The sequence below is a fragment of the Schistocerca piceifrons genome, chromosome 11 (assembly GCF_021461385.2).
Source record: "Schistocerca piceifrons isolate TAMUIC-IGC-003096 chromosome 11, iqSchPice1.1, whole genome shotgun sequence".
NCBI lineage: Eukaryota > Metazoa > Arthropoda > Insecta > Orthoptera > Acrididae > Schistocerca > Schistocerca piceifrons.
This window is the reverse complement of record NC_060148.1, coordinates 165,355,592-165,383,367: the sequence shown is the minus strand read 5'-3', so window position 1 is coordinate 165,383,367 and position 27,776 is coordinate 165,355,592. Positions and strand designations below refer to the sequence as shown.

At 47.4% G+C, this 27,776-nt stretch overlaps 1 protein-coding gene across 1 annotated transcript in view; it reads right to left on the bottom strand.

The window, feature by feature from the left end:
* LOC124719861 (chromatin modification-related protein eaf-1-like) overlaps positions 1-27,776 on the bottom strand; it is a 343,357-nt gene that overhangs the window by 115,414 nt on the left and 200,167 nt on the right. Inside the window, exon 3 of the mRNA XM_047245044.1 lies at positions 8,095-8,168. Coding sequence (XP_047101000.1) covers positions 8,095-8,118 — 24 coding nt within the window. The 5' untranslated portion in view covers positions 8,119-8,168. The remainder of the gene's footprint in view (positions 1-8,094; positions 8,169-27,776) is intronic.

The window sequence follows — 27,776 nt, the reverse complement described above, 5'->3', positions numbered from 1 at the left end:
GGGAAAAGTTGAGGTCTCACAGTAGTCGAGTTCATACCGCGCTGAGTTGCGGCACTTCCGCGGGGGCCATACACGATGTTAGGTGTACCAGTTTCTTTGGCTCTTCAGTGTATTTACTACCTGGACAACTGCCTGACGCTACACCATTCGTCGCGGGTGTGCGTGTCCTCCTGCACATCGTTACCGTGTCCTGGCGCTGCAAGCTCCTCAGAGGCATCCGCGTCGTCTGCGAACAGCCTTAAAAGAGCTTCCGACGTGCTCTGCTAACTGCGGCACTGCCTGACGCTGGGGTCTGTGGAGGTTCGCAGCCGCACAGACCGTGCGCGCGCTCTTACATCGTGAACACGGCTAGCTCGGGGACCCACGTTCACGAGCTCTGATAAATGTCGCTTTTGTTGCGCCTTTAGGGCTGGTAAGCTTGATTATTCCAAGGATCGTATAGAGATTTTCAACAATGTACAGCGTACAGTTCATTGTTGACAGCCGTCTCGACTCGTCAGTGTGTGGACTGCGATTCGAAAGGGAGAAAACGGAGTTTTGTGCTTTTCAAGGGTTGGAGTGCCGCACAAATCAAAACAGGACTGGACGAAGTTAAAGCGGATTCTGCAGCATCGTTTACTTTTGCGTCAATGAGTTTAAACGTGGTACGACAACCACTAAAGACGAAAGGAAAAAACCACCGGCAAAATTCGTGATGTAGCAATGCGACGTCGACGAATAAACATTTGTGAGAGTGTGCTGAGACTGAAGGCATCTGAACTGAGCGAATGCGTGACACTGTCCAAGGGGAACTGGCTGTGAAGAAGCTGAATGCGAACTGGCTGCTGCAACTGCTGCTCACAGTCGACCAGAAGCGCATCCGGCACGACGTTTCACCACGAACTCTGGCAATGTTTAATCGCAATCCGGGGGACTTTTTGCGCGGATTTGTGGCTGCTGATGAAACCTGGTTCCATCTATAAAATCACTTTTATCTTAGTAATATGAATATTTATATATGTGTTTGGAGAGAGAGAGAGAGAGAGAGAGACTGATTTTTGTTTGAGATTTTTACTTTAAGTCGTAACTGCTACCTGAATTTTGGTTGCTGCCTCCTTGAATGATCAGCTTCTGCACCAGTTGGCGACGTATTACGATTTGGAGCAAGTTATCGTTCTTTAAGCTTTAAAATACTACTCTGTTAGTTACCTGGCCGTATTGCGGATAGCTTTGAGCCCAGGTTTTTGCGGCTTTTCGTACCTAAGGGACCACTGTTGTAAGCAAATAAGATCAAACAGCAATCTGCTTTTCGTGAGAAAAGGAGACTGCTTGGCACACAAACTTCCTTCAAACTACACGTCCTGCTACATCAAAATTGGTCAGTGGAGTTCAGCACCATACTATTGTACAAGAACATAATCCAATTACTGTAATTAAGAGCCGGCCGCGGTGACCGAGCGGTTCTAGGAGCTTCAGTCCGGAACCGTGCGACCACTACGATCGCAGGTTCGAATCCTGCCTCCGGCATGGATGTGTGTCATGTCCTTAGGTTAGTTAGGTTTAAGTAGTTCTAACTTCTAGAGGACTGATGACCACAGAAGTTAAGTCCCATAGTGCTCAGAGCCTTTTGCGTAATTAAGAAATTATGAGAGGTTGTTACGTATTGAATGGAAACTGTAGAGAATACATTTCTTTTTCTGTATTTTAGTATGCTTTGTACACTTACAATTCTCTCTATTCATAGGCGGCGAAGACAATGAAGTTCACCTTCTTTTCCAAAAACAAGATATTTCTTTTATCACTAAAATATCAATTTTCATTAAATGTAACAATACGTTCTGAGCGACAGCCTAGGACACGTCCTGTTTCCACAAGATACAGATTAACAGTCTTTTTTTTAAATAAAAAAAAATAAAAAAAAATTTGAGTCCACACTCAAAGACCTCTAATACTATCATTGCTGGGATTGCGCTCTGAAGGGTTTCTTGCTGTCCAGATGCGCTTCACTTCACTTCAAGTACTTTTTGAATCACATTTATATTTACGGTATTTACATACATTACTGACCTTCTCAGAGTGAAATCAGGCACAAATTAGTTAAAGGGGAAAAAAAGCAGTGACGCATACACAACATTACATTACATTGCCTCCAAATGAAGCGTGACACATCATTACACACCAGAGCCGAAAGGGCAGTCAAAAGAATGGACAAAATCTGGCGAAAATGCGCCCAAATATGCAAAGAGGGTCTTGTGAGCTGGTAAGGTGAGTGCCACCCTTTTTAAGGCAGAATGATAATTCGACTTTGGATGCATTGGTTGAAAAAAGAGACTGAGGTTGGCACGCAGAAAAGTGCTCTTTTTATCGGGGTAATGCAGCGCCCCACACATCGGCAGTAACGACAGCTTCCAACTGGTTCCTCACCGGCGCTACTCGCCACACTTTGCCCCAAGCGACTTCCTCATCTTCGCTAACTTGAAACTCTGGCTTGCTAGGAAGGAAGTTTCATAAAATTTGGAAGTGACAGTTGCCGTCAAAGAGTATTTTGCAGAGTGTGACAGAACTTATTTCTGTCCTGGAATGAAAAAGCTGGAGGATCGCTGGCCCAGGTGATTATCCCTCAAAGGAGACTATCTTAAGGAGCAAGGTGAGTTGTTTACGAAACAGACGTTTTTTTCCATTGCTTTTTGACCGGACACATTCGTACTGGAACAGTTTCGATTGTCCAGCCGTACTCCGTCACCCCTGTCAGTTTTCGCTACTACTTATGTTACAAAAATGGCTCTGAGCACTATGGGACTAAACTTCTCAGGTCATCAGTCGCCTAGAACTTAGAACTACTTAAACCTAACTAACCTAAGGACAACACACACATCCATGCCGAGGCAGGATTCGAACCTGCGACCGTAGAGGTCGCGCGGTTCCAGACTGTAGCGCCTAGAACCGCCCGGCCACTCCGACCGGCTACTTATGTTACATCCTTTATAGAAATGTCGCAATTGCGTCACTTGGGCCTAAAACCGGCCCTGCACAGATTCAGTAGGAAAAACAATAGTTTAGTGAGTTCGGTCGTTCAGGGACAATGAAGCACTTCATTCTTAGCCGTGACATCTTTAATGTAATTACAAAATCTGTGAACACCTACCGACTACTACTATTAGACCTTGTAATATCGTCGGTGGCATTAGACGATGACGGCAACATCACTCCCCCTCCCCACACGAAGAATACAAATATCCCAGGCCGTAGCCTGCCATATTGCCCCTCCTCCTCCCCCTCTCCCCCCCCCCCCCCGCGCTTTTCGTCCTCAATGCCGCACAGGATCACACCAATAGTGCGAATGGGAATGACGACGTGTTAGTGAGGGCAAATATCGTTGTAGGGTATTTCAGGGTGTGGGTGTTGTCGCCTTGCAGAACGCATATGTGTGGGTGACATTATAGTGAAACTTCCTGGCAGATTAAAACTGTGTGCCGAACCGAGACTCGAGCTCGGGACCTTTGCCTTTCGTGCTTGGGTAGCTCAGTTGGTAGAGCACTTGCCCGCGAAAGGCAAAGGTTCCGAGTTCGAGTCTCGGTCCGGCACACAGTTTAAATCTGCCAGGAAGTTTCATATCAGCGCACACTCCGCTGCAGAGTGAAAATCTCATTCTGCTGACATTACAGTGGTATATCAGGCAGACTGCGTAGTAATAAACAGCAGAGAGATACGACTTTATGTATATAAACTGAAGCCGGGAACCAAACCCACGCCTCCTGCTCAGTAGGCAGGTGCGTTAGCCTCTGAGCCGCCACGGCACAGCGGTTCACACACCTGCACGGGTTACCCTGGCGGGTCTTCACCTCGATCCAAATTCTCGCTGTCGCCCCGGTCTACTTCAAATTCCCCCTCACGCAGGCACTGAATGTCCGAGGCTCCCCACATTCTGGAATAGCAGCTCGGCATCGAATGTAAATGGGGCATCCAGCCTGAAAGCCAGATGGAGCTACTTAAATAAATGAAATGACACAATTTCAGACGCTTGACTGGTCTCATACAGTTACTATGCAGAGCCCCGGCAGTTCTGCCCGTGTGTAAGAGGGAATCTAAAGTAGACAGCGGCGGCAGGTCTGTGTGAGACCAGTACAGTCTATGAAGTTGTGTCATTTCATTTGTAAACAGTATACACATCAGCACTACGCCGACACATCATCTAGAATGTTACAGAGTTCTGTTCAACTCGACGCAATGGAGAGAAGTCTCCCAAGTAAGAGTGATTTCAGGTGTGCCGCAGGGGAGTGTCGTAGGACCGCTGCTGTTCACAATACACATAAATGACCTTGTGGATGACATCGGAAGTTCACTGAGGCTTTTTGTGGATGATGCTGTAGTATATCGAGAGGTTGTAACAATGGAAAACTGTACTGAAATGCAGGAGGATCTGCAACGAATTGACGCATGGTGCAGGGAATGGCAATTCGATCTCAATGTAGACAAGTGTAATGTGCTACGAATACATAGAAAGATAGTTCCCTTATCATTTAGCTACAATATTGCAGGTCAGCAAATGGAAGCAGATAATTCCATAAATTATCTGGGAGTACGCATTAGGAGTGATTTAAAATGGAATGATCATATAAAGTTGATCGTCGGTAAAGCAGATGCCAGACTGAGATTCATTGGAAGAATCCTAAGGAAATGCAATCCGAAAACAAAGGAAGTAGGTTACAGTACGATTGTTCGCCCACTGCTCGAATACTGTTCACCGGTATGGGATCCGTACCAGATAGGGTTGATAGAAGAGATAGACAAGATCCAACGGAGAGCAGCGCGCTTCGTTACAGGATCATTTAGTAATCGCGAAAGCGTTACGGAGATGACAGATAAACTCCAGTGGAAGACTCTGTAGGAGAGACGCTCAGTAGCTCGGTACGGGCTTTTGTTAAAGTTTCGAGAACATACCATCACCGAAGAGTCAAGCAGTACATTGCTCCCTCCTACGTATATCTCGCGAAGAGACCATGTGGATAAAATCAGAGAGATTAGAGCCCACACAGAGGCATACCGACAATCTTTCTTTCCACGAGCAATGCGAGACTGGAATAAAAGGGAGAACCGATAGAGGTACTCAAGGTACCCTCCCCCACGCACCGTCAGGTGGCTTGCGGAGTATGGATGTAGATGTAGACGCACCGTTATAAACCCGAAATGGACTGCGAAGGATTGATCGATTGCAAATCGACAGCCTCAGTCGAATCCTGCTTTATTCGCCATAATCTAATTTCTGCGTAGCAAAAAGTTACTTCTGATGCTTCTTAATAGACATTTTTGTCCACGACAATGACACGGCCTGTCCGCACTTCTGTTTGACATTGAGTTCGAGAAAGCGATAAACGCACGTGAAGCGTGGACGATAGACAAGAGAATGAATAAGTAGTGTTAGGGAGGAGTGTTTAAGATTAGGGGCGTAGTTGAGGTAATTGCCGAAGAGGCGCCGAATCGGAGAAATTTATGGCAAGGGTGAGTTGATGGAACACGTAGTGATGCATCATGGAATGGTCAAGGGAAGTGTGTGTGTGTGTGGGGGGGGGGGGGGGGGGGATGAAGACTGTAGAGGAAGACGAAGAGCTGAGTACAATAAGCTGGTGCAGGCGCAGACGCATCTGGTAGTTGTGGAACGATGAACAGCCTTGCACGGAACAGAGCAGCACGAAACCAGTGCCTGGGCCCAAGACGACGACGACGACGACGACGACGACGACGACGACAAATAAAACAAATTCATCTGATGAAGACCGTGTTGACAAACTGTCCTCTCTAACCTTACCCCTCCCACATAAACGCAGGAAATAACGCAAAATGACAAAAACTGCAGACGTGAAATGAACTGTGTCGACATCAACCACTGCCAGCAAGAGGGGAAGGTGGAGACTATGTGAAGAAACACCGTGAGTAGCTTACGGACCAACTTCATAAAGAAAACGCTGTGTTAAGCTTAAAAGAATGAAAAGTAAACGTACAAACGTGTGTATCCAATTTACAGAACACCACAGAAGATACTTTGTAAATAAAAGCGAAACGCGTCTGCTGTAATTCCTTTTTAATTAGATTGCAGTCACCTCAAGACAGATAACATATAACGACATATATTATTATCGTTATTATTACTATTCACGAATAAGCGCATTAGGACTACGTTAAGTATTTAACAGCTGCGTATTTGCCTTCTTTCGTGGCTATACTGCTCTCATCACTTTGGTGTCGACCTACCTTCCCTCCTCGCACCTTGCTGTTACAGTCTTCTCGTTTGGTCCTTCCTCTTCGTCACCTTTCTTTTCGTCTTCTGCTTTAACTTCCGCCCATTTCTGATCATTGCTCTGATGTAATTTACACTTTCCCACAGACACTCTACTTTATCTTCGGTAAGTGTTGAAGATCAAGTAACGAACTATAATTTGTGCAAAGGCTGGGAGTCGAACCCGGGTCTGCTGGTTACTAGCCTGACGTGCTGTCCACCGCAGCACCCTGACAGTGTGGGTAACACAGCCGGACAGACTAGTCTAGTCTAGTGGCGTTGCTAGTACGAACTCCAACTCAGACATCAGCCCGTCTCAGGTTTCTCCAGGAAGATCTAAATACATCATCTGCACTTGATGTGGTTGTTGTTGTCTTCAGTCCTGAGACTGGTTTGATGCAGCTCTCCATGCTACTCTATCCTGTGCAAGCTTTTTCATCTCCCAGTACCTACTGCGACCTACATCCTTCTGAATCTGCTTAGTGTATTCATCTCTTGGTCTCCCTCTACGATTTTTACCCTCCACGCTGCCCTCCAATGCTAAATTTGTGATCCCTTGATGCCTCATAGCATGTCCTACCAACCGATCCCTTCTTCTAGTCAAATTGTGCCACAAACTTCTCTTCTCCGCAATTCTATTCAATACCTCCTCATTAGTTACGTGATCTACCCACCTTATCTTCAGCATTCTTCTGTAGCACCACATTTCGAAAGCTTCTATTCTCTTCTTGTCCAAACTAGTTATCATCCATGTTTCACTTCCATACATGGCTACACTCCATACAAACACTTTCAGAAACGACTTCCTGACGCTTAAATCTATACTCGATGTTAACAAATTTCTCTTCTTCAGAAACGCTTTCCTTGCCATTGCCAGTCTACATTTTATATCCTCTCTGCTTCGACCATCATCAGTTATTTTACTCCCTAAATAGCAAAACTCCTTTACTACTTTAAGTGTCTCATTTGCTAATCTAATCCCCTCAGCATCACCCGACTTAATTCGACTACATTCCATTATCCTCGTTTTGCTTTTGTTGATGTTCATCTTATATCCTCCTTTCAAGACACTGTCCATTCCGTTCAGCTGCTCTTCCAAGTCCTTTACTGCCTCTGACAGAATTACGATGTCATCGGCGAACCTCGAAGTTTTTACTTCTTCTCCACGAATTTTAATACCTACTCCGAATTTTTCTTTTGTTTCCTTTACTGCTTGCTCAATATACAGATTGAATAACATCGGGGAGAGGCTACAACCCTGTCTCACTCCTTTCCCAACCACTGCTTCCCTTTCATGCCTCTCGACTCTTATAACTGCCATCTGGTTTCTGTACAAATTGTAAAAAGCCTCTCGCTCCCTGTATTTTACCCCTGCCACCTTCAGAATTTGAAAGAGAGTATTCCAGTTAACGTTGTCAAAAGCTTTCTCTAAGTCTACACATGCTAGAAACGTAGGTTTGCCTTTTCTTAATCTTTCTTCTAAGATAAGTCGTAGGTTCAGTATTGCCTCACTTGTTCCAGTATTTCTATGGAATCCGAACTGATCTTCCCCGAGGTCGGCTTCTACCAGTTTTTCGACTTGAGGTACAGCCGGGATTTCGCCATTACGTGCAAAGCTGGGTCGCTGTTGAGATACCGTAGAGCCGCCGCAATGCTAGACATTTAAGAAGGGGAAAATGGAGACGGGCTGACGCGTGTGCACTAGCGCAGTCGGTGCAGCTGTGTTAGGCACAATGCCGGGGTGGTGTAGTGGCTGGTAGCAGCCTCGCGCACACAAAGGCAGGGAGTGTAAGTGGAGAGACAGGAGAGCAGAGGAAGGAGAGCAGGCGGGGCTGCGTTACCTGGTGCTGAGGCTGCTGCTCCATGGCCCCGGCGGCGTCACCCGGCGGCTGCGCTCATAGGACGGCCACTGCGTCTGCACATGCAACACACCAACACCACACACGGTAACTCACGCGTCGCCCTTGTCACACAGTAAAAAAACACAGGCATAAGCCGACAGAGAGAGAGAAATAAAGAGAGAGAGAGAGAGATAGATAGAGAGAGAGAGAGATAGAGAGGGGAGAAAGAGATAGAGAGAAATAAATAAAGAAAGAGAGAGAGAGAGAGAGAGAGACAGAAAGAGAAAGAGAAACAAAGAGAGAGAGAAAGAGAGAGAGAGAGAGAAAGAGAGAGAGAGAGAGAGAAAGAGAGAGAGAGAGAGAGAGAGAGAGAGAGAGAGAGAGAGAAAGAGAAAGAAATAGAGAGATGGAAAGAGATAGTGAGAGAGAAAGAGAGAGAGAGAGAGAGAGAGAGAGAGAGAGAGAGAGAGAGAGACAGAATGAGAAAGAAAAAGAGAGAGAGAGAGAGAAAGGAAGAGAGAGAGAGAGAGAATGACGTAAAGAACATATCGCATCAGCAAAATAGACTACTGGCCATTAAACTTCCTACACCACGAAGATGACGAGCTGTAGACGCGAAATTTAACCGACACGAACAACATGCTGTGATATGCAAATGCTTAGCTCTTCAGAGCATTCACACGAGGTTGGCGCCGGTGGCGACGCCTGCAACGTGCTGACGTGAGGAAAGTTTCCAACCGATTTCTCATACACAAACAGCAGTTGACCGGCGTTGCCTGGTGAAACGTTGTTGTGATGCCTCCTGTAAGGAGGAGAAAAGCGTACCATCACGTTTCCGACTTTGATAAAGGTCGCATTGTAGCCTATCGCGATTGCGATTTATCGTATGGCGACATTGCTGCTCGCGTCATTCGAGATCCAATGACTGTTAGCAGAATGTGGAATCGGTGGGTTCAGGAGGGTAATACGGAACGCTGTGCTGGATCCCAACGGCCTCGTATCACTAGCAGTCGAGATGACAGGCATCTTATCCGCATGGCTGTAACGGGTTGTGCAGCCACGTCTCGATCCCTGAGTCAACAATTGGGGACGTTTGCAAGACGACAACCATCTGCACGAACAGTTCGACGACGTTTGCAGCAGCACGGACTACCAGCTCGGAGACCACTGCTGCAGTTACCCTTGACACATCACAGACAGGAGCGCCTGCGACGACGAACCTGGGTGCACGAATGGCAAAACGTCATTTTCCCGGATGAATTCAGGTTCTGTTTACAGCATCGTGATGGTCGCATCCGTGTTTGGCGACATCGCGTTGAACGCACATTGGCAGCGTGTATTCGTCATCGCCATACTGGAGTATCACCCGGCGTGATGGTATGCGGTGCCATTGGTTACACGTCTCGGTCACCTCTTGTTCGCATTGACGGCACTTTGAACATTTCAGCAGGATAATGCACGACCGCATGTTGCAGGTCCTGTACGGGCCTTTCTGGATACAGAAAATGTTCGACTGCTGCTCTGGCCAGCACGTTCTCCACATTTCTCACCAATTAAAAACGTCTGGTCAATGGTGGCCGAGCAACTGGCTCCTCACAATACGGCAGCCACTACTCTTGATGAACTGTGGTATCGTGTTGAAGCTGCATGGGCAGCTGTACCTGTACACGCCATCCAAGCTCTGTTTGACTCAATGCCCAGGCGTATCAAGGCCGTTATTACGGCCAGAGGTGGTTGTTCTGGGTACTGATTTCTCAGGATCTATGCACCCAGATTACGTCAAAATGTAATCACATGTCAGTTCTAGTGTAATATATTTGTCCAATGAATGCCCGTTTATCACCTGCATTTCCTCTTGCTGTAGCAATTTCAATGGCCAGTAGTGCATAATTAATGTTATGTAGTTTCGGGTTGGGGGTTGGGTTGCTTGGGTTCAAATGGCTCTGAGCACTATGGGACTTAACATCTGAGGTCATCAGTCCCGTAGAACTTAGAACTACTTAAACCTAACTAACTTAAGGATATCACACACATCCAAACCCTAAGCCGGATTCAAACCTGCGACCGTAGCAGCAGCGCGGTTCCAGGCTGAAGCACCTAGAACCGCTCAGCCCCAGCGGCTGGCGGTTGTTTCGGGGAAGAGACCAAACAGCCAGGTAATAGGTCTCATCGGATTACGGAAGAACGGGGAAGGAAGTCGGCAGTGCCCTTTTAAAGGAACCATCCCGACTTTTACCTGGAGCGATTTAGGGAAAAATCGGGAAGGCCGGACGCGGGATTGAACCGTCGTCGTCCCGAAAGAGAGTCCAGTGTGCTAACCACTGCGCCACGTCGCTCGGTTCTGCAATTTCGGGAATACACGTCTCAAGATAACATATTTAAGTGATTAACACTGTAAGAATCACAGGTTAATGTAAGCGCGAGCTAAGTCACTGCAAATCTGAATTGCTGGCGCGTTGATAGCCTGTCTAACTGCTAGAGTGTTGAACGCATGCTTGGGAAGGAGCGTGGTTTCCGTTCTAGATCTGCCGCATGTCAGATTCTGCGGTGGAGTTCAGGGTCTCTTGTCCGTCAGTACAGGGACGGTTAATGCTGTTTGTTGACGACGCCGGAATTTTCATCGGATAATGTCCGATATGTACTCCAGTGCAGACAAATATGGTGACTGAACAGGCCGAGGCAATATGTCGGCACTCTGTGGCTTACAAGAGCCGTATGTGGACGAGTGTTATCCTGTTGGAAAACACCCCCTGGAACGCGGCTCATGAATGGCAGCACAACAGGTTGAACGACCAGACTGACGTACAAATTTGCGGTCAAGAATACCATCATAACGACCGGGAGAACGGTGTGCTGACCACACGCCCATTCTATCGGCATCCTCACTTGAGGATGACACGGCGGTCGGATGGTCCCCATGGGCCACTTGTGGCCTGAAGACAGAGTGCTTAGAAAGAGCTCGTTGTGTCACTCTGCTGATAACTGCAGGTGTGACACGTACGTGCAGATTGTACCCGTGGGTAAATTGCTGCTCCCAAACCCCTGCATCGAACTGAACCAAACTTGGCACACATGTTAGTCAGTAGGCCTATCTGGAAACAACTACTGTGGTGGTAAGAACCACCAAGCTCGTATTGGGTTGTGGGTGATGGACAGAGAAGTGCCGCGCGGGATTAGCCGAGCAGTCAAGGCGCTGCAGTCATGGACTGTGCGGCTGGTCCCGGCGGATGTTCGAGTCCTCCCTCGGGCGTGTGTGTGTGTGTGTGTGTGTGTGTGTGTGTGTGTGTGTGTGTGTGTGTGTGTGTCCTTACGATAATTTAGATTAAGTAGTGTGTAAGCTTAGGTACTGATGACCGTAGCACGTAAGTCCCATAAGATTTCACACACATTTGAACATTTGACAGAGAAGGGTCGAGGATCAGGAGAGAAGGAGATGATGAACTGATAAAGATTGGAATAAATATATTATCAGGTAACGCCACGCACTCCGCTAGTATTAAAAAGCAATCGGAATTTCAGTAAGGTTTTTATTTTTATTTTTTTACTTCAGGTGAGCGGTTTCGATATATTAAAACCATCTTCGGACCAGAGGCAGATCCAACACCGACCGACAGCGTCCTATTGCCTTCGTCAGTTTTGGCAAAGTCAAAGACGTTACAATCTCTCTGTCAACGCGGTCATATTCTGCTTTAATCTCCTCGGACGCGATCGGTGCCACGACGCCCCCGTGATTCTGGAACGGGGGGAGGGGAAGGGGGGTGTACTGCGCCTTTAGCTCTTGCAAAGACGCCAAACGCCTCTGAACGAGCTACCAATATGTCTCTCTCCGAAAGGACGGGTCGAATACGGTACACTCCTTCCCCAATAACTGCAATAATCAGACAACTTTAACGAAATATATGGCATGAAGAGGGAAATGTGCTATTGCGTATTCTGCATGATTAGCGGTGACACTGAAAAGCAAGATTGGAAAGCAAATTCGGCGAAACAGACATGAGTCAGTCAGCCTTCAATGGCTGCCAATCAGGACAAATTTCGGAATAAGATGCACTTAACACCTAGAACACCGAACAGTGCTGTCACATTTGCAAACTACCTCATACAAACAGGACCACCATCCACCTGGCATAAAACCACTAACAAGCACCTAATTATAATTTGAAGTCAGTTAATTCCACCCCCCCTCCCACTACAAAATAACCTCTGTAGTAGCACCCTATTCTTCCAACAAATTATTTTTCGACGTTATAATTTACGCCTAAAACTTCGATAGAGATTTTGTCTACTTGCTTCCAATAAAGCTGCGATTTCAGTTCATAGATTCCGAACTATATCCCGACTACAGTATTTTTCATCCTCAGGATGCCACAAACTCTTTTCCTGGACTAAACTTGTAAGTTTGTTGCAGTCCGTCCTTTTTCTCTGCGAACGTCGACCGATTCGATCGAAGAAAACTGATCTTCATTTTCAGCTACAATCTGCTATACTGTTACCATGCACGTGCTAGTACATCGATTTGAAAAGACCGCCCGTTGTCAGCCGACGTCGGGGAGGCCGTGAGCGCAGCTTTGTAAGTACAGAATTCACCGCCATATTCCGGAGGGACTACCGGGCAACTGTCTCGAGCCAGACGCTCAGATGTCTGAGACGCGCGCGCCTCCTTGCGACGACCGCGCGCAACCGTCCCTCCACTGCACACGCGGGTCCTCGCCCTTATCTTATTTCAAGCGGCGCGGACGCGCATGCGCAATGGCGCTCATCTGCTTATCGACCCACGTCACAGCAGGCCAACGGGCCACGGAGGGAAAAAATAAACGCCGATCGCGAGTGTCGGCAGCGCGCCTGCGTGGCCAGCAACGGCGCTCAGCGCGCGATCTGGCGGTCAGACGTGGAGTCAACGACGCCACAGGGCACGAGCGATGGAGGGGGGGGGGGAGTAGCTGTGGAGGGAGAACGGCCAATGGGAGCGAGCGGTGCGGCGCGCTGCCGCCAATGGCGAGCGCCGGCCAGCCCATTCGCCGCGCAGCGCGCCCGTTCCCGCTTTTATTAGACGCCATTGATAGCGCCGGCAGATGCAACAGGTGGCCGGGCACGCTCAACAGGTGGTCGCAGAACAACAGTACCAGCGTAGGATTCTGTCAATTTCCATCAGCTCGGTTTTTTCTGCCTTTACCCTCGTCTAACATTCTTCCACTCTCGTACAGTTGAAATGATCCACATTGTACGAATCTTTCCTCGCTTCAGCAGGGTGAATTTAAGCAGCACGCTGCCCTCTTCATCTTGTAAAGCCATTTTGAACGTACTTGTTACTTCAGGGGCAGTCTCGTTTCCAGGTCGTTCTTTGGAGTCCTACACTATCCTCGTAACCTGACGCTTCAGTTCGTCTGATTTGCGCATGGCCCTACGTTACAGTTGGGGATATTGTTATTTTCCTTGGCGTTCGACAGACATTTTAGCATCGCAGATAATTACTGTCAGTGACCTCCATTTCAACCCCTCGACCGGCTTTTCATGCGGTTTTCAATGTCTTTACCCATTGAAGCTATGGATGTTATTACCGATCCTAGAACTCGTAGTTTGGTATTATAAGCGCAATGCCTAGACCTATTTGCGGTTTCGAAGTGGTTGTCGTTCTCGAGTACTTGCAGCAAGTTACCTAACCGTCCGTTTATTCCTGCTTCCTCTCCGTTCAACCGATATACACCAAAACAAAGGCTTTCTTGTTTATTATGGCGTGTAGACATTCTGTTACGAAAACTATGTCGTCTGCGTATAAAAGTGCCAATTGAGTCGGTTTCTGCAGGTGTTCCGTGACACAGATCGCGACCGGATTGAGAGCAGGAGGGTGAGAGGGAATCCTTGGTTGATCCCAATTTTTACCTCCAGTTATTCGCTGACCCCTTCCGTCTTGATGTGTTCTTACACGTCTTCGTGAATGTAGATACTTTTATAGTGCTCTGGGACGCACTGCCTGCCAAGAGCCTGTCATACAAGCTTTCTTAGCGCTCGGTCGAGAGCTGTTTCGAAGCAAATAACCACAAGATGGTTATCTTTCTTGAGATTTTTGTATTCTTTCATTACGATTTTAATGGCGTGAATAGCGTGTATGGTGCCTACGGAACTGGCGAAACGACAATCACTGTACTTAGTTTTAGTTAACTCATTTCATCTGTTTGGGAGCAGTCTTTCCCACACCTCCAGTGTTGGTTTTAATGCGTGGTATGTCCTGTACCCAGCTATACAGGGTGTTACAAAAAGGTACGGCCAAATTTTCAGGAAACATTCCTCACACACAAATAAAGAAAAGATGTTATGTGGACATGTGTCCGGAAACGCTTACTTTCCATGTTAGAGCTCATTTTAGTTTCGTCAGTATGTACTGTACTTCCTCGATTCACCGCCAGTTGTCCCAATTGAAGGAAGGTAATGTTGACTTCGGTGCTTGTGTTGACATGCGACTCATTGCTCTACAACGGGAGAACCAGTTGTTTCCGTACCGTGTACAGCGTGTGCAGGCACTATCAGCAGCTGATTGGCCTCCACGGGTACACTTCTGCGAATGGTTCATCCAACAATGGGTCAATCCTCATTTCAGTGCAAATGTTCTCTTTACGGGTGAGGCTTCATTCCAACGTGACCAAATTGTAAATTTTCACAATCAACACGTGTGGGCTGACGAGAATATCAAGTGAGAAAAACGAGCTCGAAAATTTTCCCGTGCGAGCTCTCGTTTCTCTTATTTGAGTGACGGTCGTTTCGCTCTATGTAGGTAGCAGCCAGTAAAATATTTTTCCATGCGCGGGAGAAATGTAGTGATCGACATTGCGTCGACAAATCTCGCCGAAACGAAAGACGCATTTGTGTTACGAGAAATCAGGACTTTATCAGCCTACAGACATTGAAATAAGGTTCAAATTTTGTGCCTCACCGGGACTCTTAACCTGGATGCCCCGCTTCTCCTAGGGGTCGCAGTTGCCTACGTTAGGCTGTACACCAGTCTTTACTCAAGATGGAATGTAAACGTAAACAAAATATGTAGACTAATCAGTCATCACAATGATAAAAAGGGGAAAATCCCATTTACGTCTTGTATCGTACTTAGTTGACGTACCATACACCATACGCCATGGAAACGATCACACGTCCATGTTTCAGTATTTCCTAAAACGGCCAAAGTAAATGAAAAGCGAGTACGCTCATGTACACGGACTTGCCAGCACTTGATTAACATAAGTATGTAGCAGATGTTCAGACAGAACACCGTATCCACGCTGACATAGCGCCGTAAATATTCAACTGCGACCTCTAGTAGCTATACTCAAATTCCTTCGTTTGATACTGTCTTTCTACGGCTGTTTTAACCGCCTCGGCTATCCGGACACGATTTCTGTGCAGCCCAAATTCTCAGACTGTGACGCAGCTTAAGTAGCCCCATTACCCCCCCCCCCCCCCCCCCCTGCTGGCAGCAGTATTCGCCAAGTGCCGCACGAGCATCCGCGCTGTAAGTACCCGAGGCCGTCTTCACTCACATTTATGTACAGCTCACGGAAAAAGGATTTTCGGGGAAGTGTAGGACAGAAAGACAGCATCAAACGAAGGAATTTGAGTATAACAACTAGAGGTCGGAGTTGGATATTTACGGCGCTACGTCAGCGTGGATACGGTGGTCTGTTTGAACATTTACTACGACATATTTCCGTTAATTAAGTGCAGACAGGTCCGTGTACATGAGCGTACTAGTTTTTCATTCACTTTCGCCGTTTTAGGAAATGCTGAAACATGGACGTGTGATTGTTTTCCTGTCTAAAGAAGTGGTGTGTGGTACGTCAGCTAAGTACGATACAAGACGTATATGTGATTTTTTTTTTCTTACTCTCATTATGACGACTGATAAGTCCACACATTTTGTTTATGTATATAGTTTTTGTGACTTAAATTCATTTTTGAGTAAAGACGTCCGCATGTCAGATTTCAATTACGTTCGTGTAGCGCCGAACATGTGGAACTGCGACCCCTACTTGCTACACTCAGCCAGCTGGGGTGGCCGAGAGGTTCTAGACGCTTCAGTCTGGAACCGCGCGACCGCTACGGTGGCAGGTTCGAATCCTGCCTTGGGCATGGGTGTGTGTTATATCCTTAGGTTAGTTAGGTTTAAGTAGTTCTAAGTTCTAGGGGACTGATGACCTCAGGTGTCAAGTCCCATAGTGCTCAGAGCCATTTGAACCATTTGCTACACTCAGATTCCTTTGTTCGATGCTGTCTTTCTGTCCCACAGTTTCGGTCAAACTGTTTTGCCGCACCTTGGAGGTATGTGGTGTCTGTTCTGTCGGACATCCACACACAAAAACGCCTTCGTTTTAATGACTGCCACTCCAACTGTCGCGCCATGTCCCTGACACTCCTCTCGTATCTCGCGGTAATCGTCTTTGAACTGTTTCGGTGTCCTCCGACCATTTCTGATAAACAGCGCAGCTATACTCGAAGACAGGAGGTAAGAGCATAGCCTAAGCCATCTGTTCAATAGATTTGTTGGATTTTCTAAGTGTTCCCGGAGTAAATGGCAGTGTTTGTCTGACGACGTCAGCCATTCGACCACACCGCCGCCCGAGAGATCGATCCGCCGGGTTCGATTCTCTCGATGAACGGAACAGAAGAACGGCTGTGCTGGCCAAAGAGTGCACAGTGCTTGCGCTGGCCGCGAGGCCGCTCCGTGTGGTGCAGTCGCGCCGGTCTGCAGTGCGTAGCCGCGCTCTGTGGTCAGCCGGCGCCGATGTCAGTCGGTCGTCGTCTGCAGCTCAGTCACTGCTGCCGTCAAGTCTTTGTAGCCCAGTGAAAAGTTACTCTTAAAATTCACCGGATTCGACATTCAAGATTACGAGAGATTAATTCGTCACTGCGAGACTTGTGACTTGTAAATTATGCCATTCTACAGAGGCGCAGTCTAGTCGCGTCTTCTATAATTGTCAACCAACAGATCATGGACTACAGCAAAGCAATAAATACTTTCTTATTTTGTACTCGTGCTAATCAATCGTGTTTTCCTATTGTAGCTACCAAGCAGTCTTGGCACAAAAGAACCCACCTTTCCACCTGCTGGGCTACCTCATATTTGCTATCTCATGTTGATGGTTATGGTGGAAGATCGCGAGCCATCAGTTTGATTCGCATTCGCCTTTACATTTTCTGTATCATGGTTCGAATTTGAGTTACTGGTGATCGTATCGTAATGGCTAGCTATACAGTTAAATCGACGAAACCTGTACATGTTATCGCGTGACAGCACACAGTGTGTAACCCGACTCTTCCCACACACCCCACGGCTCTGGTCTCAACCACACCGCACGTGGCCCCTGACCGCGGTCGCGTATGCCGCCCGCACAGCTGGGGCGCACGGCGGGAAGTCCACACACGCAGGCGACGCAGCCGCACGCTCAAATGCAGGCCACGTTACACGCCTTACTCGCAATTTACTTTTACGAGGTGCAACCTTAATTTCGACCGTAAGCTTCGCGCTTCTGCGCAACACTTCCAGCGATTTTCCCGCTCCTGGAAGCACTCCCGTAAGTCTGCTGTCTGGATAGTGTTGAGAATTAGCAGTGAGTCCTCTCGTACACTGAGGGAGCCAAAGAAACTAGTATGGGCCCGCGTATTCAAACACAGCAATAGGTAAACAGTCAGAAGACGGCGCTGCGGTCGGCAACATCTGTACAACACAACGAGTGTCTGGCGCAGTTGCTAGTTCGGTTACTTCTGCTACAACGGTATGTTATAAAGATTTCATTCAGTTGGAACATCGCACGAACCACGGAACACAGCATCTCCGAGGTGGCGATGAAGTGGGAATTTTCCCGCACGACCATTTCACGAGTGTACTGTGATCAGGAATACTGTAAAACATCAAATCTCCGACATCGCTGCGGCCGGAAAAAGATCCTGCAAGAACGGGACCGAGGACGACTGAAGAGAATCGTTCAACGTCACAGAAGGGCAACCCTTCCGAACATTGTTGCAGATTTAAATGCTGGGCCATCAACAAGGGCCAGCGTGCGAACCATTCGACGAAACTTATGCGTTTTCCGAGCCGAAGACCCACTTGTGTACCCTTGGTGACTGCACGGCAGAAAGCTTTACGCCTCGCCTGGACCCGTCAACACCGACATTGGGGTGTTGATGACTGGAAACATGTTCTGTCGTTTGAAATTGTATCGAGCGGATGCACGTGTACGGGTATGGAGACAACCTCATGAATCCATGGACCCAGCATGTCAGCAGGGGACTTGTTGAGGCTCTGTAATGGTATGGAGCGTCTGTATTTGGAGTGATACGGGACCCCTGAATGACCCTCTATGAAAGACTTTTTTGGCTCGCAAACTACACGGTTTGTTTACGAAAACTGGTGCACGTGAAATTCCCTACCTTAGCTCTATCAAAAAACACATTTCTCCGCTTGTGTACATGCTAGTCCATTTTTTCTCTCCGTGATACACACAAATAAAAATTCTAGTATCCATGAACATGTAATAAGACCAAAAGTAAAGCTACACTCCAGGTCAGTAAGGGCTTATAAATTAAAGCTTATAAAGGTCCACAAAATCGAACCAACTTACTCCTGACAGAGTGTGCAGCTGTATTTACATAATATCAAAAATTATAGAAATTATTTCTGTTAATTTAATAAGAAATTCCCAGACTTTTTAGGAAACGCGAAGTTGGGGAAGAAAGTCTCGGTACAGCGGGACGCGAATCCGCTACACAATGTGTAATATTTCTGGCTCTGCAGGCATCATATTCAGCTGCTAGAAACTCTTCTTAGAGCAGTTGAGAAGACATCAGTCGCGAGAAGACATAATGTGGTGTGACGTATCGGTAACAGATGGTTTATTCGGTACGTGTATTGGAAAAGACCGACTAGATTGTGGTTGCTGCGTTCGGTAGTTACGTGCCAAAATGATAATCTCCTGTCATTAAAACTGGAAAAAGTAAACAATCTATTTACCAGCATTTCATGTAAATGCATTTCTCAAGAAGAGGCTATCATTCCATTATTTCAAAAAGTTGATTACCAGCAGAGTAGAAAACGACAGGTAAACGAAAAGGCACTTCGGAGATCTTCGGATCGCGCCTAACTTGGAGGGCGGGTGAACTGGTCCGGCTGTAACATCAGAGTTTGATGGCAGTCCAGGAGGAGAGACATGTTGTGTGCCGCCGTCGCTGCCAGTTAAGACTTAATTAGCAATCTCTGGTTATGTGGGCATGTAATTGAGAACAATTTGATGGTAGCTACGTAAATACGCTGTTCATCAATTTGTTTATTTCCCATGAGTGTGAAGAATCGAGATTATTTGTGATACATAAAGTGTACTATAATTGTGCAGTTTCTCGTGTTCTGCTGATAAAAAAAGCGAGTGGCATCCCACATAAACAAACTAATTGAAAATGTTATTATTCACAGAGTATCACAGTTCCTCGCTAACAATTTATTGCAGCCTCCAGATAACTGATTCACGACCCACGGCCTGTTTTCTGTGCAGAGGCAACAACTACGGAGGACTGCAGGTTGGTGAACGTTTATTAGAACTTACGCATTCCACTCAGGGCGGTGGAAGCAAATACGCACCTCGCGTGTACTGCAAGGTTAGCACAAATGAGATACGTCGCAGGTCATCTCCGGATACTTTTGATCACATAGTGTAGCTTTTGTACAGGGGGCTCATGAGGGCAATATTTGGCAACGAACCCATGTCTGGAAATGCGCTGTTTGGAGGATAAACGATTCTGAAAGACCGTCAAGGGATACGCTGCTTGTGTATCGAACAACTGCTACCTGCGTGAACTAGAACATATGCTTGACGTGACGACTACAAGTTTCGTTGCAGAAAGTGTACCTCCGAAGAATGTTCATATACATACACCGTCCAAAAGGCCTGGTGCGTGGCAAATGACTGCTGACGCAGCCATTACACGGGCAAGGACGTCATCCTGTGACTCCACAGAAGCCATGTAGCCCCTCAGGAGAGAGACCAGAGGCGTAAAATCGGGCCATTATTACGTGACAAAAAATGAGGAAGCGTCCGAGGTCTTTACAACCACAATGGATAGTATCTGATACGTTTATGCCCAAGTCACTGGTAAATTCTTTCAAAAATAAAGACGGAACGCGAATTGTATGGCAGAATTCCTTTTTTTCCGTTACACCTAGACGGAGGTAACATGAAAGAAATCGACGTACTACTCACATAGTAGTCAGCAGAAGCTGTTCCCGTTTTGTTCACGGTACTGGTGACCTCGCACCGATAAACAAGAACATGCAAGTTTCCATTTCGTCGATTCCATCGGCAGTAACGAATGGCAGTCCAGTTTGCCTGCATGCGGCTCCCATCCCTGCCTCTTGCATTCTGTAAGTCCTCTGCCCCCCCCCCCCCCACCCCCTCACGACACACACACATATACCGGTTCCCTTTATGTTCCACTCTTTCTTGTTTCCTTTTTTTTCCTTGTGGAGGGCTTTTACGAAAGTAATAAACACATCAGCGCCGCCTGCGTACTTGGAGTTTCCGCAACACTCCACCGTATGGCGGGTGGCATACACCGCGCTCGTTAGGGGCTCCCCACTGTCGCGGTCAGGTTACGATCAGAAGGAAGTTCACGTGCATCGACCTACTATATACAGAGTCTGGTATGGATATTACAGGGATGTGTTTCTGGACTAGTGGCGGGTACATGTTCGTCTTACCCACAAAACCTCTTTCACGTTTCATTCTAGCCCAATCCATATCGTCGTCTTCAACCTCTTAGCTGGGGTGTCCGTTGAATGCAGTGTTGTCGACGGTGTGATATGAGTGAAATAGTACGTCGTATTCAGAGTGCATCGGGGAAAAGCATAAGTTAACTGTGCTTGTATATGCGCTGTCTAAAATACAGCGCATAAATACTAACGAAGAATAAACAGACACGGTGTATGTTTACGGTCTGTATGACGCTGGCGCTCCTACTGTTTCGAGGAATAGCTTCGGCGCCTTGCGACACGTCGAAATCATCATTGCAGAGTGTTTTCGGACACTGCGTGAAACACTTATTGCGATGTTCTCCTACTACCAGCACACGGTGACTTTCTGTAATGGTGATTGGTTTGTGGAGCGCTCAACAGCGCGGCCATCAGCGCCCATACAAAGTCCCAGTTTTTACTCAGTCCAATTTTTTTACAGAGTCTAATCTAGCCACTGTTGCGAATGATGATGACGATGATGAGGAGGACGAGGAGGAGGAGGTTCAAATTGGTTCAAATGGCTCTGAGCTCTATGGGGCTTAACATCTGTGGTCATCAGTCCCCTAGAACTTAGAACTACTTAAACCTAACTAACCTGAGGACATCACGCACATCCATGCCCGAGGCAGGATTCGAACCTGCGACCGTAGCGGTCACGCGGTTCCAGACTGAAGCGCCTAGAACCGCTCGGCCAACCCGGCCGGCAAGGAGGAGGAGGAGGAGGGAAACACAAACACCCAGTCACTGGGCAGAGAAAATCCCCAACCCGGCCGGGAATCTAACCCGGGACCCCAGGCAGCAACGCTAGCCACTAGACGATGAGCTGCAGACGTGACTTTCTGTAGGTGAAAGTGTTAAAATACGAGGGTAACCCAAAAGTAAGGTCTTCTATTTTTTTATAAGTACTTAGACCTGTTTATTTCTACCATGGTTTACATCAGTTTACAGCTTGAACATTTAGCTATTTTTCGACATAATCACCATTTCTGTCGACGCATTTTTGTAGACGCTGTGGCAGTTTTTGTATGTCCATGTCATACCAGCTCGCCGTCATGCTGTTCAGAAAGTTATGAACTTCTTCTTTCACCTCGTCGTCGGAGCTGAATCGCTTTCCGGCCAAATGTTCTTTTAACCAGTCCAGAAACTTGTCCTGTTCGGCTGCAAGACGGTGAAGAAATGCGCGGGAAGCATCAACTCGTTGCCGCATGTGGTCCTCGGTCAGCGTGCGTGGCACCCATCTTGCGCACACCTTCCGGCAGTTCAGTGTTTCCGTTAAAATTCTGTGAGCGGTGCTTCGGGAAACCTCAGGAAGCGACGTGCAGAGATCATCCAGGGAGATCCACCGATCTTGAAGCATGCTTTGCTCAACCTGCAACACTGTCTCCTCAGAAACTGACGGTCTCCCGCTCCTTTGTTCGTCGTGAATTTCGGTTGACCAGCTGCAAACTCTCTACACCGCTTACGAACATTTTTGACATCCACGCACGACTCACCATAGACTTCCGTCAATTGGCGATGGATTTCAACCGGCGCAGTGCCCTCTGCGTTCAAAAATAATGCGCAGTTCGCACTCGGCAGTAACATCCAACGGCAGCTCCATTCTAAACGGCTGCCGAGCCAAGACTGAGTGCCTCAGCGCGGCGTGCGCATGTTTACACACAGCGCGTGACGCACTCTTCATAGCGGCGTGACCAGCTGCCACACAAACAGAGTCCTGTACTAGCAAAAAAAAGTAGGAGACCTTACTTTTGCGATTAGCCTCGTACGTATTTTTCAACTGATACTTTGTAAAATGCATGTTGTGATGCTTACCAAGTCTTGTACGTATCTAAACGTGACAATGCATCGAGTAATGCTTCAAATAAGTAACAATGTAGGTTAAGTGTATTGTATCCCGGAAGCACATGTCCATAAGATGTATTTATTTAATTTTTTTAGTGGTGGTGTCATATCCCTGAATACTGACGACGCTTTCTGGTACAGTGGGTATATACACATCAAGTCACTCTATAGGGCACGGCGAAGGGAACAACATATGAATATTATCCATTTTGTATGATATTCCACCTGCGTATTGGAACACTGTCTTCACGCCTCTGTACGTGGATAAATTCTTCCGCATTAATTTGACGATCCCTACGGCAAGATGTAAGTTCGTGGCAGCGAACCTGTGGCACTGTCTCCTTGGGATGCAGCTTCCCTAAATGTAACCAACAGGGCTCCGTGAGAACTTCGTGCTCTTGGAACTTCCTGGCAGGAGAGCTTCTGTAAAGTTTGGAAGTTAGGAGACGAGGTACTGGCAGAAGTAAAGCTGTGAGTACCGGGCGGGAGTCGTGCTTCGGTAGCTCAGTTGGTAGAGCACTTGCCCGCGAAAGGCAAAGGTCCCGAGTTAGAGTCTCGGCCCGGCACACAGTTTTAATCTGCCAGGAAGTTTCACATCAGCGCACACTCCGCTGCAGAGTCAAAATCTCACTTCGTGCTCTTCTTGCAAGCAATCTGACGTCACTTCGCGTAGCATCTCTGTTACACTGTGGTATGGCCTATACCGGACCCGTTAAGGACCACAGCAGCGACTTGTTGAATTCTTCCCGTGTCTGCCGTCCCGTCTACTTGATAAGCAATCCAAACATTGGAACAGTACTGCAGAGCTGGTCGCATCGGCGTCTCGTATGCGACTTCCTTCACATACGTAGCTCAATTTCCGAGAACGCTTCGAAGAAATCAGAGTCTTGAAGTCGCCTTTTCTAATAGTCATTTCCGTTTTATAGTCCCATTTTTTATTGTTGCTTAGTATCACCCCCAAATATTTATACCGTGTGACGTGCTGAAGATGTTCGCCGCTAAACTTTTAGTCGAATATTATACGGTACTTTCTGTTTGCTGTGTAATGGTACTTGAATTACGTAACCATTACGGCACCTCAACTTAACCTCTCGATACCAGCAATATTCTAGTGTGTTTCTGTAGAATAGTTAACATATTTCTGAGACAACATTCAGATTTGATTTCATTAATGTAGAGGTACTTTGATACATCGATATGTTTATATTGCAATGATATTATTCTTATGTGTATTCTTTCTTTTGTCACTATGATCTTTGAAGTACTTGTAACTCTTGAGTATTTTGCGCGTAAGGGATTATTAGTTTGTTAGAGAGTCGGACCTTGAGAAGGTCAAGCCTTGGACGTCATGTTGGAAAGACGCATATTGTAGTCGGTTTATAAAGTGTGAACTTTAACAGTGACTGTGAGGAAGATGTTTTCAAGTATGTTTTATAGTGTGATGTTTCGTGTGTTACGTGATATTGCAACAATAGCAATAAAAAGGAAGCGTAACTTAAATTCGGAGTGGTGATTATTTTTTACATCACCATTGTGCTAACTTTCAAACGTTTAATCTTCAAGAATGGTTTATGAAACACATCTATAAAACTTTTGAATATCGCAGAATAACACCTAGGCCTCTTTGCATCCGAGCTTGGAATCACCATCACCTAGATTTTCGACGATTGGGCCATGATTTTACAACGAGACCAGCGTGGGAAACACGAAAAGATAAGTGCCTAGTTTATTCATTATTACATGAAATGACTTTATTATCGGTGCTCTATTGACACCTGCCACGTAATAACTTTGTTGTTGCCCGAAAATACAGTATTTAGCAGCGTGAGCAACACCACAACCATTATTAAATTTTGACCTTTGTTGTGGTAGGGTTGTTAGACTGTACACACCCTCCTGACGGTAGTGCTGCTCGTGGTTTACGCATAGTGGCGACGTGACAGGCCGTACCGCGCTGCTTGTCGGCGCACACTCGACCCTCCTCTGTTCACTCCACTGTCCAGTGAAACGGACTGGGCAGTGTGGGGCGGCCTACAGATGGACGCGCTCGTACTGGTCCTACACCTGCGACCTGGAGCAGCGGTCGTCAAACTGCGGCCCGAATCAGGCTGCGCGCGGTTCTCACACGTAGGCTAATTCACAGTGGGTAAACTGTGGTGCTATAGACGAATGTTGAAAATTAGGTGGACTGATAAAGTAAGGAATGAGGAGGTTCCATGCAGAATCGGAGAGGAAAGAAATATGTGGAAAACACTGATAAGGAGAAGGGACAGGATGATAGGACATCTGCTAAGACATGAGGGAATGACTTCCATGGTACTAGAGGGAGCTGTAGAGGGCAAAAACTGTAGAGGAAGACAGAGATTGGAATACGTCAAGCAAATAATTGAGGACGTAGGTTGCAAGTGCTACTCTGAGATGAAGAGGTTAGCACAGGAGAGGAATTCGTGGCGGGCCGCATCAAACCAGTCTGTAGACTGATGATGGGAAAAAAAAGCTGAAGCGGTTGACTATTATCAGCTGCAGCGGCACATTAAGCGGAATCAGCGGCGACGAGTCAAAATGTGTACCGGACCGGGATACGAACCCGGGCCCTCCTGCTTACTAGGCACGGGCGGTAACCACGGCGCCTTCGGGACAGAGCGTCATCGCAGCTGCACGGACTGTCTCCGCACGGCTCACGGCCGATCCACACTCCCACCGAGAGCCACCTGTCCACAGTCCCTGTCCACTGCCGTTCGCTATTTGGAGATTCCCACTGGAGGTCGGACGTATTTGTGCATTAGCAATGAACAAAGTGTACCGAAACTTCCTGGCAGATTAAAAGTGTGTGCCGGACCAAGACTCGAACTCGGGACCTCCGACTTTTGCGGGCAAGTGTTTCTGGAAACAGCCCCTGGCTGTGGCTAAGCCATGTCTCCGTGATATCCTTTCTTTCAGGAGTGCTAGTTCTGCAAGGTTCGCAGGAGAGCTTCTGTAAAATTTGGAAGGTAGGAGACGAGGTACTGGCGGAAGTAAAGCTGTGAGGACGGGGCGTGAGTCGTGCTTGGGTAGCTCAGTTGGTAGAGCACTTGCCCGCGAAAGGCAAAGGTGCCGAGTTCGAGTCTCGGTCCTGCACACAGTTTTAATCTGCCAGGAAGTTTTGTGTCAGCGCACACTCCGCTGCAGAGTGTAAATCTCACTCTGAGAAGACAAAATTCATTGTATTTGTTTATTAGTTTCAAAAATAAAGACGTTCCAAATTCTATGATTCTTTTTGATCCATCCTGTATCTTGCTCGCCCTTGCAAGACATAGCCTGCTACGAAAAAGCTGGATTCGTTCATTGAGCCATTCTCAGTCCAAAAAGCACCTTCACATACCTTTTTCTTCGACACGCCACGCTTGTGATCTGGAGATTGTGTGCTGTTGGGATATTTATTCGTGCACATCAGTTGTTATCAGTTCAGTGGCCAGCACTGCGGCTGCAGCAACTGGCGTGTCCCGCGCCGACGCCACACCGCAACACACCGCCGTCGGGCTGGTTGCCAGCTCAGCCCCTGCCAAGTCCCCACTCCTCCGCAGCGCGACCTGCACACCACACTACAGATTGCGCGTAAACCAGCAAGAGAGGTCCCTCCTACCACGAACCTTTTGCTGCATCCACCAATGTTACGTGCAAGCAATCACCGTGCGGGTATTTAGGACAGCGTCCGCGGCGAACACGGCAGTTGCGACGCAGCCAGCCGAGACACGAAGTCTGCTCCGGATCCAGCACCGCCGACCCCGCCGACAAGGGGACCTCGCAACCAGCTCGCAGGCCTCTTGCTATCCTGCCACTCGCTCGCTGTAGCTCGAGTATCAACTGTCACAGTCTGTCCACCCCAGCAGACCGAGGACTTAAACATTTGACAGTCAAATACACTGAAGAGCCAATGAAACTGGTACGCTTTGCTACTATCGTATAGGGCGCGCGCCAAACGACTTGGCATGGACACAGCTCATATCTGAAATAGTGCTAGAGAGAATTGACACCACGAATGCTGCAGAGCTGTCGATAAATGAGTAAGAGTATGAGACGGTGGAGATCTCTTCTCAACAGCACGTTGCAAGACATCCCAGATATGCTCAATAATGTTCATGTCTCGGGAGTTTGCTGGCCAGCGGAAGCGTTTAAACTCAGAAGTGTGTTCGTGCAGCTACTCTGTAGCAATTCTGGACGTGTGGGGTGTCTCGTTGTTTTGTTGGAATTGCCCAAGTCCGTCAGAATGCACAATGCACATGAATGGATGCACGTGATCAGAAAGGGTGCTTACGTAAGTGTCACCTGTCAACACTCGTGTCTACACGTATCATGGGTCCTATATCACCTCAATTGCACACGCCCCACACCATTATCTTGAACAGTCCCCTGCTGATATGCAGGGTCCATGGAATCATGAGGTTCTCTCCATATCCGAACATGTCTATCCGCTCGGTACAATTTCAAACCAGACTCGTCCTACTAGGCAACATGTTTCCAGTCATCAACAGTCCAACGCCGGTGTTGACGGGCCCATGCGAGGCGTAAAGCTTTGTGTCGCGCAGTCATCAAGGATATAAGAGTGGACCTTCGGCTGCGAAAGGCCATATCGATGATGTTTTATTGAATGGTTCGGATGCTCACGCTTCTTGATGGCCCAGCATCGAAATCTGCAGCAATTTGCGTAAGGGCTGCACTTCTGTCCCGTTGAACGATTCTCTTCTGTCGTCGTTGGTCCCAGCTGTGGCGATGTCGGAGATTTGATGTTCTACCGGATTCCTGATATTCACTGTACTCTCGTGAAATGAAAAGTACGGGAGAATCCCCTCTTCATCGCTAACTTCGAAGATGCTGCGACCCATCGCTGGTGCGCCGACTATAACAACACGTTCTGAGTCACTCAAATCTTCATAACCTGCCACTGCAGCCCCAGTAACCAATCTAACAAGTGCGCCAGACACTTGTTGTCTTATATAGCCGTTGCCGACCGCAGCGCCGAATTCCGCCTGTTTACATATCTCAGTATTTGAATACGCATGCCTATACCAGTTTCTTTGGCGCTTCAGTGTAGCAG